Source organism: Nematostella vectensis, chromosome 1 (assembly GCF_932526225.1).
Source record: "Nematostella vectensis chromosome 1, jaNemVect1.1, whole genome shotgun sequence".
Lineage (NCBI taxonomy): Eukaryota > Metazoa > Cnidaria > Anthozoa > Actiniaria > Edwardsiidae > Nematostella > Nematostella vectensis.
Genome location: NC_064034.1, coordinates 15,485,728 through 15,504,053, shown reverse-complemented (window position 1 = coordinate 15,504,053; position 18,326 = coordinate 15,485,728). Strand labels below are relative to the sequence as shown.

The following is an 18,326-nucleotide window of genomic DNA, read 5'->3' as shown; positions in this document are numbered from 1 at the left end:
TCATATTAGCTGGTTAATTAAACTATGCAAAAACTACTCTCTTTTCAGAGAGTTGCCCAAAATAAAACTTAAAGCAAACCATGTATTGATTTCCCCCTTGGTTTTATTAGCATGCGTTTGATTGGAATTCTTACCAACAACTCCAAAACTTGCGTGCAAATTTATTTCCTTTAAGAATTCTTATAAAAAAAAAAAATTCAACTAATCGTCAATGGGGGCATTCTCCATATCCACTTGCTAAGGGCAAGAACATAGGAAACAGTTATTTTATAATAAAGGGGATCTCCGCAGTAAAACACTTATTTCATAACAATTAGAGGATCACCACTCCACCTGTATCTGCACTGAATATCTGCACTTAAATAATTTCCTATGATACAGAGATATTCTAGAAAAGTGAGATGACAAAAGAGAAAGATGTGCAATAAAAATACTTTTTCATGATTTGTAATACATTTATGATGCAAATTAATAATGGTGATTACATGGACCTCTGTCATGGAAACCCTGTCATATGGACTACAAATCAAACAAAAATAATAATTAAAAAGAAAACTTGCATATGGCTAAATCTCTATGTATAATTTAGAATTTTGTTGTGTTTTGTAGATAATAAGATATATTCATATTTATTCATTGTATCTGCACTGTAGTGGATTCCTATAATACAGAGAAATTCTACTTCCTTGTATTTAAGAACTATGCAAAATAAAAACGGTGATGTTTTTTCTTCAAAATTTTTGAATGGAAACCAGCATTAGGAGAAAAATATAGCCTATAACAGGTCTTACCAGGTGCAAGGTCGTCCACACTAGAAGGGGGTGGAGATGGACTTCCTCTAAGGTGGACTATAAAAACAAGAATAACAATTATTCTTAAAAAAGCGTTTTATAGCTAAATCTTTATGTATAATTAAGAGTAGTATTTTGTAGATAACAAGATATTTATTTTATATTCACCTTTAGATTGCTCGTCATGTTTCTTGCCTTTTCCAAGAGTGTTTATACTAAGGACTATAGAAAAAAATGTTTCTTTCATTATAAGAGGAAGTACTAGTACTCTATAGATGATTAAGACTCAAATTGTGTTGTCATCATAAATTGTTGTGAATCATATTTACCTTTAGAGGACTCTGTTTTTTTTATTGGAGTGCTGAGGGCTAGAACATAGAAAAAAACTTTTTTATTTATCATAACTCATGTCGTCAATTGAAACGTAGAAAGTGAAGAAAAAAAGCCATTAGAAATCAATACTATGGCCAAAAGTTATAATATATATATATAAGAAAGTATCAAAGATAGAAATAATAGAGAAAAAAAATCATTTTTTTATTTTCATGTTCAAAATGTGGTTGTCCGATTAAATAATGTAAACTCACGTTGATTATACTCATCACTGGAAGAGGGTGATGGATCTCTGTCATGGACTACAATCAAACAAAAATAACAATAATTAAAAAGAAAACTTGCATATGACTTAATCTCTATGTATAATTTAGAATTTTGTTGGGTTTTGTAGATAATAAGATATATTCATATTTACCTTTAGAGGGATCTGTTGAGGGTTGTTAGAGGGTTGCTAAGGGCTAGAAGATAAAAAAAATTGTTTTATCATTATTAGGATCTCCACTGTATCTGCACTGTAATGGATTCCTATAATACAGAGAAATTCCAGGAGAAAAGGAATTAACTAAAGAAAGAAGTCAATAAATGTGCCATTGCTTACCATTCAACTCGCTCATTTCTTTGACTTCCTTGTATTCAAAAACTATGCAAAATAAAAATGGTGATGTTTTTTTTCTTATTCAACATTTTTGAATGGAAACCGGCATTAGGAGAAAAATATAGGCTATAACAGGTCTTACCAGGTACAAGGTCGTCCCCACTAGAAGGGGATGAAGATGGACTACCTCTTAAGGTGGACTATAAAAAACAAGAATGACAATTATACTTAAAAAAGCATTGAAAAGCTAAATCTTTATATATAGTTAAGAGTAGTATTTTGATGGGTTTTGTAGATAACAAGATATTTATTATATTCACCTTTAGAGGGCTTGTCGGGTTTCTTGCCCTTTCCAAGAGGGTTTATACTAAGGACTGTAGAAAAACCACTTAAAAAGAAAAAAGTAATGGTCTAGTACTCTATAGATGAAGACTTAAATTCTGTTGTCATCATAAATTGTCGTGAATCATATTCACCTTTAGAGGACTCTGTTTTCTTTATTGGAGTGCTAGAACATAAAAAAAACTTTTTTTTTTATCATAACTAGTGTTTTTGATAGAAGAAGTAGGTGTGCTTTAAGCTAAATGATGGTGTATATATATAGTAGTGTGAAGAAAGACTCTACGATTCCCAACTTTTAGACATTATTAAAAATTGACTAAACGTTTCGGCCTTTCGGCCTTCTTCAGTATAAAATAAGTTAAAAAGCTAAAAAATACAATGAGCCAAAAACTACATCCTTATATACTTACAACTTGTGAATTCTTTAAATATAGTGTACTTAAATTACATCATTTTAACGGCGATTACAAATTGTTGATAAAGCTATGTGTTATTGAAATGAATTCGATTCTTCGACTTATACTCCCTGCGTTTGTTTAGACCATGGGGAGCCAAAGTAAATAATTGCATCATCCAGAACGCTTCTCTATTGAGAAGAACACTATCTAGACCAATCAGATCCGGCCTAGCTATTGTTTCAATTACAATGAAATCAAAATCACTCAAATTATGCTCGCTGTGGTTGAAATGCTTGGCGACTTCACATGTTTTCTTGTTGGTTCTCATACTGGACTTATGATTGCGAAAGCGCACTTTGAATTCCGTAGTGCAGGAACCCACGTATTGTAAATTACATTTCCGACAGGTTGCTAGGTAAATTGCATTCTTAGAATTACAAGAAACACGTTGCCTTATAAAGTATTTCTTGCCGGTTGCAGCGCTAATGAAATGTTGTGATTGAACAAAATAACTGCTACAGAGATCACATTTCTTTCCGCATTTAAAACAACCACTATTATTCTCTTGGTTACTGATTTCAGTGGCCACACGCTGCTTGAATTTAGAAGGCCCAAGGATGTCTTTGAGATTTTTAGGCCTTCTAAATACCGAAATTATACTACCTTCCGGAAAGACCTCTTTCATAAAAGTAGAGGAATGCAAAAAACTAAGATTATGCGTTTGTTTTCTTTGTGGATGGCTTGCGTAGTCTCGGGTGGAGCTTTCTTGTAGGATTTTGTTATGTCTTTTTCTCTCTGTCGTTGTCTTTAAGGCTCCATATGTACTTGCTTAGTCCGGCCGAGTTTCTGTGTTTAGCGTGTCGGAATGAGGCGGTTTGGTTTCTATATCTTGTCTTGAATCCGTTCTCGGTTAGTCCTACGTAGGTTTCGGAGGTGTTGTTGTCCTTTCTTGTTACAGTGGCTTGGTAGATAACAGATGATTGGAGGCAGTTTCCGTCAAGGGGGCACGCGTTCTTTTGTCTGCAGTTGCATGTTTTGTTATTGGCTTAAATGCTTAAATGTTAGACCCTATTAAAGCTTGCGCTTATTTCTAGGGGGCGCCAAGGTATTATAGGCGGCGAAGGTGGCCAGGGATCCGTAAGGATCTTAAGACTGGCAGTGCACTTGATTTAAAGGAGTCAATCGACGAGGACTCGATAACCTCGGAGGGAAGCAAGTTCCAAGTCCTGATAGTTCTAGGAAAAAAAGAGTATGAGTGGGAAAGTACATTGGACTGAATCTGGTTATATTTAGAGGAGTTTGTTCTGGACGGTCGAAGGTTTGGCTGAAATTGTTGAGGTAGAGCAATGTTCACTAAATTGTTGCGAATTTTATAGAAGAGGCATAGTTGGGCGAGCTGACGTCGCACTTCAAGCGAGTCCCAATTCAGGGATTTAACAAGGTCAGATGAGCTTGCCCTGGGGTCGTAGGTACCAGTAACGAAACGCGCCGCATTTTTCTGCACTTGCTCTAATTTGTTGATGTCTCTATCCGTGAAGGGGTTCCATACTGGAGAAGCATATTCCATGACCGGTCTTATCATTGAAAAGTACGCACGTTCCTTTACACTCTGAGAACAGGGTTTGAGGGTACGTCGTAATAATCCAAGAGTCTTGTTGGCTTTCAAAGAGACTTTACAACAATGCCTACTCCAGCGGAGATCGTGTGCAACGCGGATCCCTAGATAGTCATGCTCGTCTGTAGAATTCAGGAGCTGGGAGTCTAGCGAGTAGTTGAACAAGCTGCTATTTCTCTTCAAGGTGATCGGCAGTAATTGGCATTTAGAGGCATTAAACTCCATCTGCCAAGTCCGAGCCCAGGCTTCAAGGTTGCAAAGATCGTGTTGGAGGGACACATGGTCAGCTGGAGATCGAATGGTCCTGTAGACCACTGTGTCATCTGCAAATAGGCGAATTACCGAGCTGCATTGGTCAACAATGTCGTTAATGAACACAAGAAAGAGGGTTGGGCCAAGCACGGTCCCCTGGGGGACACCTGATGTCACAGGAACCTGACTGGAATGGGACCCGTCAACTACTACGAACTGATTTCGGTTGTTTAGGAAGGCTTCAATCCAACCAAGAGTCTTTCCACGTATGCCACAGTGATGTAGTTTATGGGATAGCTTTGCGTGGGACACCTTGTCGAAGGCCTTGCTAAAGTCGAGCATAATGGCATCTACCTGGCCATGAGAATTAAGTGTGCTGCCCCAGTCATGTGTAGCAAGAATCAATTGAGTCTCACAGGAGAAACCGCTGCGGAAGCCATGTTGCAGGTCTGACAGGATATTAAAAGCAGATAGATGTTTGTTTAAATGGCTTAGCACAATGTGTTCCATGACTTTACAGGAGAGGCACGTAAGAGAGATAGGGCGGTAATTGCCGGGGTTGTCACGGTTATCCTTCTTGTGGACTGGGACTACTTTGGCGGTAGACCAGTCTAGAGGGAGCGTCCCCTTATCGTAACTCTGTTGGAAGATGATGCATAACATGTTGGCTAGGTAGTTTGACAAGTCGTGTAGGATGCGTGCTGGAAGTTCATCAGGGCCTGAGGCCTTGCATGTCTGCATATTGTCTAGTTGTTTTTTAATGCCAGTAGGGGTGAAAATGATATCACTAATATGCGGAAACGGGCTTGGGCCAAGTCCAGGGAGAACTCCGTCGTCCACAGTGAACACACTTTGGAACTGCTTGTTGAGAACCTGAGCTTTGTCGCGCGGGGATATGGAGACACCATCGTTAGACCTTAGTGAAGGGATGTCTGATACTTCTGATCGACGGCTCTTAACGTAGTTCCAAAATTTCTTTGGATTTGAAACTAGGCTGCCCCCCACAACTTCGTTCAGGTGGTGATTATGAGCTTCTTTTAGTGCCTTGGTAACCTTGTTACGATATTTCCTGTAAGCCAACCAGGCGGGCGAAGACGGTGACTTGTCCCCAGAATGCTTTGCCCTGCGAAGGAGGCGTTCGCGCTTGCGTATCTGCCGCTTAAGTGCCCTGTTCAACCAAGGGACGTCTGGTTTGCGTTTGGTCATTTTATGAGGGACATTTGCGTCGATTGCTGATTTAATACCCGTTTTAAAGATTGACCAGTTTTCCTCAACAGATCGAGAGAGCGGTGAGACCATGAAGGATTGATTAAGCAAATCCATGTCGTGTTGGAGACCATCCAAGTTCATCCGGTCAAACAAGTACACCTTATGGGGGGTTCTGGTTGCACGCCGTGGGTTAGTGTTGATATAGAAATGTACTAGATCGTGGTCGCTCATGCCAGGATGAACAGAGACGTCTGAGACAAGAGAAGGAACTGACGAGCAAACAAAGTCCAGTGTCTTCAGTGAGGCAGGGCGAGTTGGATCGGAAACATACTGTGTGAGGGCGTGGTCATCAATAAAGTCAAGTAACTTATTCATCAATGAGGCAGTGGCCGGGTTGGTAATAACAGGAGGGCTGACCTTCCAGTTTATATCCCCACAGTTAAAGTCGCCTGCAATCACGACGTTGGGATGGGACTTTTTCTGCTTGTCAAACACCCTCAGTAGAGCCTGGGAAAGAAGATCGATGCGGGAAGCGGGCGCGAGAGGAGGTTTGTAAAAGGAGCATAAATGCACAAATTTCCGCCGAGATATCTGAATGGAGACCCAAAGCGACTCGTCCTCAGGATCAGTTGATATATTATCCAGTGGGTGTGAGACAATTGGAGATCTTACAGCGATAAAAGTACCTCCACCACCGCAGTCCTGGCATTCTTTCCGATAGATAGTAAAGCCTTGGGGAAACGCAGAAGCTGATGGGACATCTCTATTCAGTTTCGATTCACATCCAAAAATAATGTCCGGGTTATGATGAGACACAAGGCTAGCAAAGAGCGCAGATCTCTCAGCACTCAATATGCTGTTACAATTGATGGACATACAACGCAGCTTGTGCTTTGGTGACGGTGTAAGCACAGGAGATGAAGAAGCGATCGGAGATGGAGTGGGATCGAGTCCAGGGCTGGCTGTAGAGGTGCTTTCAAGCAAACTGAAAGAGTTGGAACTGGAGATGTCCAGAGAACGACTGAACAGCGACGAGGAAAAGTTGGGCAAGCCACAGTTACAGCAGATCCAGGTCGTATGAGAGTTGTTAAGTCCCTGATAAATATGCATTGGCATCCGAAGACACTTGATATGATACCAAGTATCACAACCATCGCAGCAGATAGCGAGTTGGTTTGACTTAGTGGGCTTACTGCAACATCCACAGGGGAATTTCACAGGTCCAGGATTGAGAATGGATCCGTTGGAACTAATCACTAGCAGGATCGAGAGCCAGCAGGACGATGAGGTCAGCGGTGCCGGGAATGGACGAAATACTGAACCAGTATGTTGCTTGGATGTAAAAAAGCACGCAATTGAAGCAGAAGATGGTAGTTGAATTGACGTAGGCTTCAACTTCAGAGTAGTAGAAGTAAAATGTTGATGGTAAAAGCCTCTTAATAGCAACGAGATGGATAATACTAACAAGGCGAATTTCATTGTTCCACACAAACAAGATGGCGGCCGTCACAATGGCTACGATCGAGTCGAGGTTTCCGCCAAACTCGAAGGCAAATCACGACGGAAACAGACCAAAAACCAGTCCAGAAGACAGACCAGAAGTTTAGTAAGCTGTCTGGAGTAATTTGATATTAGTAGCTGCGGCTAAAGTAGGTTTCTGAGCAGAAAAAACGGAGCCCAAAAAATACGTGACCGATCAAGTACAAGTACTTGGTGACGAGTACCAATGGCGGTGGCGAGGGAGGTAGGGGCGTCTTCGGTTGTTATTGATGAGGCGATTATGCGTTTGTTGTGGCTGTCAATTATCTGCTTGGTGTTGCTCATGCAGCTATAACTGATTTTGATTGTGTTCCGGTTGAAGATTTTTCTGAATTTGTGGTCTTTAGGGAAGTGCTTGTCTATGAGTGAGAGGAATCTGTGGCCGATGTTGGTGGGGAGGGCTGCTAAGTTGAATTTTTTTGGGTTTTAGACCCTAAAATGGGGTCTAAAAATTAAGGTCCTCCCCCAGAACAAAAAAAGCTCCGTCCATCAAATTCGTTTATGAAAATTTACGGTCGTTGTCACACTATTTCATGAAAGAGAGTGAAAAAAAATATTCAGGTACAGTACTGTATGTTACCGTGCGGCGCCGTATGTGTGTGAGGGGGGAGGGGGGAGGGGGGACTAAGCAGAAAGCCCATGCAAGGGGCAGTAGAGTTGGGTAGAAAATAAGAGAAAAAATCTGCCTCTCCGATTTCTTAGCAAGATCAAACCCCAGGATCTATTATTTTTTTCGAAAAAGTATCTTGGATACAAGTTTAATAAATTCATCTCAAATAATCTTACCCGGAAATGCATCTTTGCCATTTGCAATATCTTTGAATATCATCTTCCTTTTTTTGCTGTTCATTATAAAAAAAATACAGTTTAAGATGTTGTATTTTACAAGTTTAGGGTAGGGTTTTTGGGCTCTTGAGGTCTACGATAGAGTATCTTTTTTTCGCTTGTCGGTCTCTGGTAGAGTGGGCAAAGTTGTCAGTATGGCTGCCCAATACACACATTGCCACATTAAACGAAAAAGACAATTTATTTAAACACCATTTGATTGACAGTGAATTTTTATTAGACTTTTTTGGACCACAATTTTTAAACAATAGCACTAAGGAGTCAATTATCAGATGGTGTAAACATAAGTTTTTAAATCAGTCACACTTTGTTATCAGTATCAGGCTTGTCGGTGTCGTTTGCATGTCAATCCTAGCATCTATACAGTAGGTCTGTGGTTAATTACTTTACTTATCCCCATCTTCCCTAGTGGGAAATAGGGCCGCGACACGGTGACGCCACTCTTGGCGGTCCTTTGCAACTTTTAGTGCCTCGCCCCAAGTCAATCCCATCTCTAGCAGCTCAGCCTGGATTGTTCTTCGCCAAGTTGTTTTAGGCCGTCCAGGCTTACGTTTCCCGATAGGAGTCCATAAGGCTGATGTCTTTGGGATACGTTCCTGCCCATCCTGAGGACATGACCCAGCCACTTTAGCCGGCGGCGTTTTATCTCTTGGGTGATGTTATATGATCCCGTTTTACAGTAAAGATCTTCGTTGGATATTTTCTGAGGCCAAAAGATATGGCATATCTTCCGCAGACACCCATTATGGAAGGCACTGATCTTGTCCATGTCTGCCTTTACAACGCGCCAGCACTCAGATCCATAAAGAAGAACTGATTTCACGTTGCTGTTGTACAATCGTAGCTTGGTCTTTAAGCTATACTGCTTGGACTTCCAGATGGGGTTAAGTCGTGCAAAGGTTCCACGTGCCTTACCTAGCCTTGATAGAATGTCTTTTTTGGCTCCATTATCCTTGCTAATGAGGCTGCCTAAGGAGGTAAATTTCTCCACGGACTCAAGCACTTTACCCTGGATGGTTATAGGCAAAGGGTTCTTCTTGGTGGTATTGATGTGGCGCCCAGTTTGGCTGGAAAATTGTTCTAATCTATCGGTTTTCTCCTGCACGTGGTCACTCCTTGAAGAAAGGGCTGCCAGATCGTCGGCAAAGTCTTCGAGGTGGGAGAAAAGAGTCAATTGTATCCCTCTGGTCTTGTCTGATGTTGTTTGTCGCATTATCCAGTCGATGGCCACTAAGAATAATATGGGTGAGTGGATGCATCCTTGTCGAACGCCAAAATTCACTGGAAATGGTTCTGAGGTGTTAGTGTTGTTGGTGATAACACTGCACTCAAAGTTGCTGTAGAACAGGTTGATAAGTGTGATGATCTTGTTGGGGATCCCATACGACTCCAAGATCTTCCAAAGAGTCTCCCGGTGAACACTGTCAAATGCCTTCCTAAAGTCTATAAAGTTGATGTACAGTGGGGCATTCCATTCCAGACACTGCTCGATGATGTTTCTCAGTGTGAAGATCTGATCTATACATCCTCGTCACTTGCGGAATCCAGCCTGTTCTTGTCTCAGCCTGCTGTCAATGGCTGAATCAATACGCTGAAGAAGAATCTTACAAAATATCTTGCTTGGGATGGAGAGAAGAGTTATGCCACGCCAGTTGTCACAGTTTTGCAGGTTGCCTTTCTTTGGGAGTTTAATAATGAGACCTCTCGCCCAGTCTCGTGGGATGACGTTTGAGTCCCAAAACTTGCTAAAGAGGTCAAGTAGCACAGTTGTGCTGGTGTCAAGGTCAGCTTAGAGCATCTCGGCATGGATGGAATCTATAAGGATGGGTGCCTAGGATAATAGGATGATTCTTTTTGTACTTTGTTTGCTAACCAGGCTTTCTCTATTATTGCCCTAGGTCATTTGTAGTATAAAATTAATTCATAAAACGATTTGCCATTGATGCAAAGGATTTATAAGAAAAACCTTTTTTTTTTCAAGCAAAAGAGTTAAATTTGCCTTTTTTTGCACCAGTGAGAACTCGCGCTTGGTAGCCAGGCTTTTGCTAGCCTGTGTGTAGTAGCATGGTCTCACGCGCACAACAACTCCTTCAAGGAAAATTCTTAAAAGTGCTGTACTATTTTTTCCTAGGTTGCATTCATATGCTAAAACATGCGGAGTGTTTTGCTTAAAATCTTTTGTTGCATTTATGCAGGGCCGTGGCAGGGGATGGCACGTGCCCCCAATGTTTTTAAGGATTATAAGTAAATGACCAGTAGGGGCGTGGCTGTGCCCCCCCCCCCCCCAATATTTTCTTAATGATTCAGATTGTGCCCCCCTCCCCAATATTTCGAGGCCTGCTACGGCAGGTGCTTTCACTATTTCCTATGGCGTGATGAAAGTCGAGCTTTAGTTGCGTTTTGAAGTGCAATTTTTAAAAGGCATTGCAACAAAATTGCGGTATACACTATTACTTTATTTACAAAGATGACAATGTGTATTAAAACACACTTATAATAACACTTATTTACTACTTTGAATTCTACTTATGGTAGAAAAGTGTCAAAATAAACTCAAAATGTAAAAAAAAAAATTATGATAAGTCCTACCTACCAAAGCCTCCGCTTGTGCTTCCAAAAGGAAATTGTTATGTGGTAAAGATTCGGCGAAGAGTATACCTCTGAGGACCCATTTATTCTGCTGCATTTTTAACAGTGCCCCAGAAAATGAACACGTATGGGACCTCAAGGACAATAGTACAGTGGACACTGGCGAATCCTATCATCACACTCCAGTAACGGAGGGTTTAAGCCCCTCTTTGGGCTGCCAGAAAGCCATTTGTAACAAAAAAATAAACCCTCCCTCCTTTGTCACTGAGCCTAACCCCCCTCCCCCCCTTTTGCGACAAGCTAGATCCGCCCCTGCACCCCACCTCCAACTGGTCCAGCAAAAGATACAATCTCTGTCTAAAAAAAACCATCTGTCTAAAAAAACACTAACCATCATTAGCCAGCCCAAGCTGTCAACTTTAAACTCCACCTCCAACTGCTCTAGCAAAAGATGCCATCTCAGTCTAAAAAAACACTAACCATCATTAGCCAGCCCAAGCTGTCAACTTTAAACAACCGCAACAAGCTAGCGTCCTCATGCCGCCACGGAAACAATTGAACCATTCAAATTTTGCGCCTATATTTATGTAAATTGAGCCGGTTATCCCAAAATTAAACAACACAATTTTTTTCAGGCCGATGATACAGTAGATGCCAGTGTAGTGGCAGATGCCGAAGGTGCAGTAACAATTTCGTCTGAAAGTGAGGTAAGGAAGTGTCAAGTCATATCATTACAAATTGTCCAAAACCTTTATTGAACACTGTCTTCGTGTATTTTGATGGTATAAATAAAGCAAGATTAGTATAAAATACTTTTTTAGTGGAATTTACTAAGCACCTTCAAGTGCTGGTTTGATTAAGAATAGAGCCTTGCTCAATATTTTTTTTGTGGGAAACAGCCGCCCCAACCCCACCTGTCAAATATTAAATGGTCCATCTCTTAATAGTGCAATCTCATTTAATTGGCCTCAATTATTAAGACACTAATACTATTTATATGATTCTATATGATTATTTAATTCATGCAATTTAAAAATTGCTGACAATATATGCGGACAACATCATAATGCTGTAGAGGCCCCACTGCATTGTTTCAATACCTTTCAAAAATATGAGTTGAAAATACACAAATAATTATTTATCTACATTATGTTGTTTTCACATCCTTCACAGGAAAACATCAGAAGACAAAGGAAAATCAGGGTCTGTGCCCCACACGAGGGCCCAGACCTGGTAAACATAGCTGTTGGAGGCTCTGGAGGCACATTGATTAGAAACAAGTTTCGCAAAGGCTCTTGTTTTCAGGTATGTTATGTTGCAGGTTTAAAAAAACAGTGCACACTTATCATGGGAATGTCGTCATTCTTGATTGCACATGCCGCACTCATGATTTACAATTAACAGACTACAAAATGATTGACACCTTGTACTGTCACAAATGACTCAAGACAGACCTTCCAGATCACAGCCTTCTTTCCTGTAGAATGACCAAAATACCTAAAATATTGCAGTTTTAGGTTATTCACATGAACACCATGTTGATGTTATCCATACCAGACACATACTGTACCGTTTCAAAGATTAAAATATAAAGAATCAACCATAGAATACCTATCAATTCTGTAGAGTAATACATGTACTTTAATGCATTTGTGCTATCTATATTAGGCTATGGTTATTATATGTTGGCTGCAGGAAGCCTGGTTATTCAAAGTATTAGCTTTCAGTCATAAGGTTATTATGAATGTTTGCATCATATTTCAAATTATCTGCACATTTCTTTATTTACACAGGTGGTCTATGACTGGGCAGGGTCAATGCCAATCATGCCTCTCTATTTCTCCCTGCATAGGGCTGGAGGAGAAATCATTAGGCACACAGACAGACTACAGGGACACGAGACTCTCAACTCTGCCCAGAGGGTAAGGCAGGCTGTGAACAAGGTGACGAAATAAACACAACAAAAAAGATCTTGAGGCCAAAATATCCAGAAATCTCACATGGGACAGCCAATTTCTATCTGTGGTGTCCTAAGGCCAACAGAATGCTCCTCAACAGGACATGTCCCCTAATTAAAGACTGCAGGCTCAGGCGTACTCTGAACCTGTCTTTTGTCAAGTCGCAGCCATGTTTCAGCACTGAAGTCTGGTCCTCCTAGCTTAAAGTCCTCCTACAAAGAGACCAAAAACATATCACCCATTGGATTCTAAGATTAAGGACTTGAAAGAGTATTTAATTCTTTAAATGTTGTCTAACAAAGCTTTGAAACTAAAAATGCCTGTCTAAATTTTCATTTAGGATCCCCAAGAAAGTTTCCAATTTCTAGGAGATGAAGTAAGCTATACAGTGTCGCTCTCTCTCTCTCCCTCTCTCCCTCTTCCTCTATCTCTCTGTAAAACTGATCATGATTGTTATACCAGACACTATGTACTAATTATATTAATATGATGTCTGTAGGTCACTTTCTTTGGCAACTTCCACATTGACTCTCATGCAGAGGATACACTAAGAGGTGACTGTTATGGAAGTAATGACTAATGACAAATCTTAGGCTACGACGCACCTTACAGAAATGTATTGAAAATAATAATTTAGCGTACAATAGATTTCGAATTATTAAAACAAGCAGAGATCACAAATTACAAATGCACTATGCCAAATTTGTATTACTTTATGAAAAACAGCTGTCACCATGGCATTTACAGCATTGTTAATTAGACATTGTTACGCTTCTACACAGATCAACGATTTGTTTCAAAGGGGGACATTAAATTTAGCATTAAGCACTTATTGGAAGCTGCGATATTAAAATCATCTGATAGGAAAAATTATATGATTTTTTGTATTATTTTTATTTTCAGAGGAGACAGTTGAAACATTAGACTGCAGCAAGGTATGTGGTCAGATTTTAATGTACTTTATATGTGTGTGCTGGTGGTGTTCCATGCAGAAAAGCGATAATCCCCATTATTTGCTCAGCCAAATTTTTACTGTCCAAATGAACCTGTTGCTAAATGACAACTGTGTAAACATCCTTTTTTACAAATACAAATACATTTTTTTTATCTTTTTCCAAAATTGAACACCATTAAGAACAGTATTGTAAAACGTTCTCTGGCACATTATTGGGTATATGATGTAACATTTGATATAATTTTTTTATGTTTTGTAAAAAGCTGCATGTCTAAACCAATAGTTCAACTTGGTTAAGCCATCTTTTGTTTCTTTTTACCTATACAGAGCTGTCTCATGGAATATGTACTAGTAAGATCACAATCACTATCCAGAAACCTTTATCACCCCCTATCTCTTACACTTCCAACAAATAAGCCTATTAGGGTTTTTGTCATGTTCTTGTCTTACAAAGTCTTAAAAAAGGATGCATATTCACAACTAAGCTACACTCAGACTTACCTTATTGCTCTACCGGCTGGTGTATACTGGCGAGGTCTTGCAATAGACGTACTGACTTACCTTATTGCTCTACCGGCTGGTGTATACTGGCGAGGTCTTGCAATAGACGTACTGACTTACCTTATTGCTCTACCGGCTGGTGTATACTGGCGAGGTCTTGCAATAGACATATTGACTTACCTTATTGCTCTACCGGCTGGTGTATACTGGCGAGGTCTTGCAATGAACACACCGACTTACCTTATTGCTCTACCGGCTGGTGTATACTGGCGAGATCTTGCAATAGACATATTGACTTACCTTATTGCTCTACCGGCTGGTGTATACTGGCGAGGTCTTGCAATGGACTCACCGACTTACCTTATTGCTCTACCGGCTGGTGTATACTGGCGAGGTCTTGCAATGGACTCACCGACTTACCTTATTGCTTTACCGGCTGATGTATACTGGCGAGGTCTTGCAATGGACACACCAACTTTTTGCTCTACCGGCTGGTGTCTACTGCTGAAAACTTTAATATAAGAGACCTTCATTGAGAAGCTCAATTACTTGAAGACACTTGAAACTTATGTTCTTCTACTATGCTATGCTTTGGCAACTATTGCGCATACTAAACCTCGCACTACTAAACCTCAGCTTGTTAAACATTAAAGTACTAGTCCAAACATTGACACAATTCTTAACTACAATACTTGATCTTACTCTAACACTAACCCCAACCCTTAACATTACCGTAACCCTTTACCAAGATAGCGAATGCGCAGTTCTTGATGGAGGCCAAGCATCCAAGTGGATGCTGGAGTCAAACAATGCTACATACTGTCAGGCTTGCCATTGCTTGGATAATGTGCGAAGCAACTAGCCAAGGCAACACTGGAATCAGATGGAAGTTCAACACACAACTAGTACAACTAGAAGACATAGACTTTGTGAATGACATTGCACCTATTTCGACCAACCACAGCAAATGCAGACGAGCCATCTTAGAGAGCCAAAGTAGGACTAACATTAGTCAATCAAAAATTGAGTACTGAAATTGAACTGCAAGGGCCAAGAGCAGATCAGGTTCTAGCATGGTCCAGCTATACATAAAACCAATGACTTCACCTCAGCAAGGCCAAAGCAGCTTTCAGGAAACTGAAGTAAGTATAGGGCTCCAAACAATACAACAAGCTATTTAACACCCTTGTGAAGCTTGTCCTCTTGTATGGGAGTGAAACATGGGAGACAAATGGAGAGGCCTGTGAAAATCTTAATTCATTCTAGTACCAGTGTATAAAGAGAATTTTGGGCATCTTTTGGCCATACATAAAATCAACAAAGCAGTTGAACCAAGAAACAGGATCTACACAGTGAGAAGGAGATGGATGATGGTTGGGGTTCCTCGGACATGTACTCAGGATGCCTCAACAACACCATTGTGCAACTGCACTTACCGAAGACAACATGGAGGCGGTCCGTAGAAAAGGAGAGAACAGAAGAAGGATGGAAATATTGCAACGAGGCAATTGTAGCTCTAGACAGGCCCAAATGGAGGAAAAGAATCAAGGCCTCATGCACAACTGAGCACAAAGAGGATAGGTGGAAGTGAACCTAACACTAATACTTAACATAGCCCTAACCCCAATACTTAACCTAAACCCAATACTTAACCTAACCCTAACACTTAACCTAACCTTAACCCTAACACATAACTCAACCTCAACCCCTAATACTCAATCTAACCCCAGCCCTTACACTTTATCTAACCGTATCACCACTCCCTAACCTTCATATTATTCCTTGACTGGTATGAAACAATTTGGACTGGACATTTTCTACTGCACGCTTTTGCTATGGACTGGCTCTATCAGGGACTTCACTCTGAGGCTGAATTACACTGACTTAACTTAGGATAAGTGTTGATATGCAATGTACACAACTAAGAAACTCCCAGAAAAAAATTCAAATACTCTTTGGCAAAGAGGGAACATGCCTACATCACTCAGCTGTTCTGCCATCTCAGGCTTATAGCCCTATACACAACACACTTAGTGTTGAGCGCACAACAGCATAATGTCATATGTTTGAATTGCTGGCACATTCTGATGGCTTGGAATACTAATTATCTTGCATGACACAACTTCATATAACTTCATAAAGCTTTCTCTTTGTGCTTCTAAAATATGGCAGTAGTTCTGACATAGGCTTCTGTTACAAAAGATATCCTAGATGGATAACAGTGTCATGGAAAGAGAGATATACCACCATTAATGTAGCAGGATTGATTTGTTTTACCTGTAGTGTCATTAAGTCTATTTTCTTGTTGAGCCCACAGTATGGTCACCATTGTACCCAATGTTGTTGGGTATAATGGTGACCGGTGCTGTTTTATCTTTCAGCCGAAACAAGGCGAACAGAAACAAGGCGAACAGACAAAAAGAAAGAGGGGCAGCGAGAGCCAAAAGAGAAAAAACGAGAAAAAAAAAGCTAAAGAATTCAGAATAAAACAGAATAGTATTTTATTGTGTCTTTTATTATTAATACATACATACCACATACCAATTAAATCTGGTCACTATGCTAATATACCACATGAAGCATGATTATATCAAATGTGTGACCTTGAAATTGGCAATGAGATCACTATTTTTTCACATTGTGGAAACCAAGTTTCAATTAATATTAATCTGTTCTTTTTGTTAATTCCATGAAAAGGAATTTTAAGTTAACTGGGAACTACATTTTTCGAAATTTCTTCCTTATATAATGGTAGTTTAGATCCTGCGAGCAGTGGTTTCCTTTTAATTTGTTTTTTATTAAGTTCTGTTCTTCATTTAGCGTTATCATTAATGATTTATTGAGAGATTTAAGAAGCAAATAGATTTGCTTCTTATAATAGGATAACTTACTGCTTTGTAGATAAGAGATTTGTGGAACATAGGGTTACAAAGTATATTTATGATACTATAGTTTCTTAAATAAAAACAACCAGAATCATTTCCAGTAACTTCTATAAGGCATTATTAAAGTTCTATTCTTTATTAAGCATTGTCTGGCTCATTAATTTTTCGCGTGGTTGTGCAGCGATCCATTTTTTTTTCAAAAAGGGGAATGTTAATCTAGCAGAGAATATTCATTTACCTCTTAACTTGTGTAGAGTGTAGTCTCGCAATCGCTCTCACTTTCTTGCACCATTCTCGGTTTCCATTTAGAGAGGGACCCACCGTAATTCCCAACCACATACGTTGTTGCCAGTGTCAGAGCGCGATTTCCGGTCACTTGTTAGGAAAAGTCCTAGGCGTTCATGTAGCGCGCTCGCGCCGGCCTGGACCGGAGTCAGGCACCTTTGTCAGGACATGTTCAGTTATGTAATGGCGATCGAGCGTGTTGATAATTACACAGCGCAAAATCTCGTCGAAATTGTGTGTTAAAGTAGTCTTTCTCCGCTCGGAAACCTTTGGAAATAGTCCCCGATTTCCCCTGCTACATTTTGGCGCCCAACGTGGGGCTCGTTGAGTTAAATTATGGAGATTACCGAAGAAGAAAAGATGAAAATCGAGCGCGATCGAGTTGTAAGTCTCCTTGGGGCAGAGACCGAAGAAATCACTATCGAATCCCTGGTGGAGAAGTATACAGCTAAGTATAACTGTGGTTTAGAGTTATGGAAAGGGGAGTTTGTAAAAATTGAGGCATTTCTAGCCCACTCGTGCAAAGCCAAAGTTACGGGCTCAAAGGTGATAATAATCAAGGAAGAACCAAAAACTGTTGCACCTACCACCACGATGCAATATTTTTCGAAACCACAGTTCTCACAGTTCTTTGGCTTTGTGCAGACCGATAAAGGGGTGTCGTACCGAGTATGGAGGTACGAAGTTGAAAGTGCACGAAAGGAGGCCATATATTCCAATGAATTAATAGCCGAGCAGATAAGGAAATCTCTTCAAGGAGAGGCAAAGAACAAAATAGTGGGTTTTGGGCCTGAGGCAACACTAGATTCGATTCTAGACAGCCTAGACCAATTTTATGGGGATAATGGTTCCGTGCATGGGGACGAACTAATTTCACAAGCTTATAAGTTCAAGCAAGGGGAGCATGAAGAAGTATCGGCTTTCGCATCCCGACTTGATACCCAATTACGTAAAGCCAAGGAACAAGGGGCAGAACTGTTAAAGGACGATGACGCCCTAAGCAAACACCTAAGCTTAATATTTTGGGAGGGTCTGTTGTTCGGAATAAGGGACAAAGCGAGACATAAGAAAGATCAATGTAAGTCATTTAGCGAATTGATTGAGGCTGCCCGTTATGGGGAAAGGGAGTACAGAGTTAGCCATCCCACACATACAAGCGCCAGTTGTAAACAAGCTCAGACTTCTGCTGCAAAAAATCAGGCTCCCGCATGGCTCCCCGAAATTGTTGCC

At 40.4% G+C, this 18,326-nt stretch overlaps 1 protein-coding gene and 2 long non-coding RNA genes across 6 annotated transcripts; 1 reads left to right on the top strand and 2 right to left on the bottom strand.

The window, feature by feature from the left end:
- Positions 1-959: 959 nt before the first annotated feature.
- LOC116604172 lies at positions 960-2,208 on the bottom strand. Its single transcript, XR_007308020.1, has 4 exons — positions 2,199-2,208; positions 1,379-1,426; positions 1,121-1,159; positions 960-1,013 (listed from the first exon to the last, which is right to left on the bottom strand). It is a non-coding gene; the product is annotated as an uncharacterized LOC116604172 (long non-coding RNA).
- A 4,936-nt stretch (positions 2,209-7,144) lies between these two features.
- LOC5521085 lies at positions 7,145-16,953 on the top strand. Of its 4 annotated transcripts, none has more exons than XM_048727335.1 (8): positions 7,145-7,282; positions 11,148-11,219; positions 11,686-11,817; positions 12,306-12,434; positions 12,811-12,846; positions 12,970-13,024; positions 13,374-13,405; positions 16,308-16,953. In XM_048727335.1, the coding sequence occupies exons 1-8, from the start codon at positions 7,265-7,267 to the stop codon at positions 16,509-16,511; spliced, it is 678 nt and encodes a 225-aa protein (XP_048583292.1). In that variant the 5' UTR covers positions 7,145-7,264; the 3' UTR covers positions 16,512-16,953. The 4 variants fall into 4 exon arrangements, with proteins under 4 accessions (XP_048583292.1, XP_048583283.1, XP_048583302.1 ...); XM_048727326.1 differs by having other exon boundaries at positions 12,306-12,455; XM_048727345.1 differs by lacking the exon at positions 12,811-12,846.
- LOC125562967 lies at positions 13,738-16,312 on the bottom strand. Its single transcript, XR_007308018.1, has 2 exons — positions 13,987-16,312; positions 13,738-13,926 (listed from the first exon to the last, which is right to left on the bottom strand). It is a non-coding gene; the product is annotated as an uncharacterized LOC125562967 (long non-coding RNA).
- Positions 16,954-18,326: the final 1,373 nt, after the last annotated feature.

Excerpts from the sequence above, each read along its gene's own strand:
- LOC5521085 (XM_048727326.1), top strand. Across the intron at positions 12,456-12,810 it reads TAAGGCAGGCTGTGAACAAG|GATCCCCAAGAAAGTTTCCA; the intron begins GTGACGAAATAA and ends ATTTTCATTTAG. Across the intron at positions 13,025-13,373 it reads TGCAGAGGATACACTAAGAG|AGGAGACAGTTGAAACATTA; the intron begins GTGACTGTTATG and ends TTTTATTTTCAG.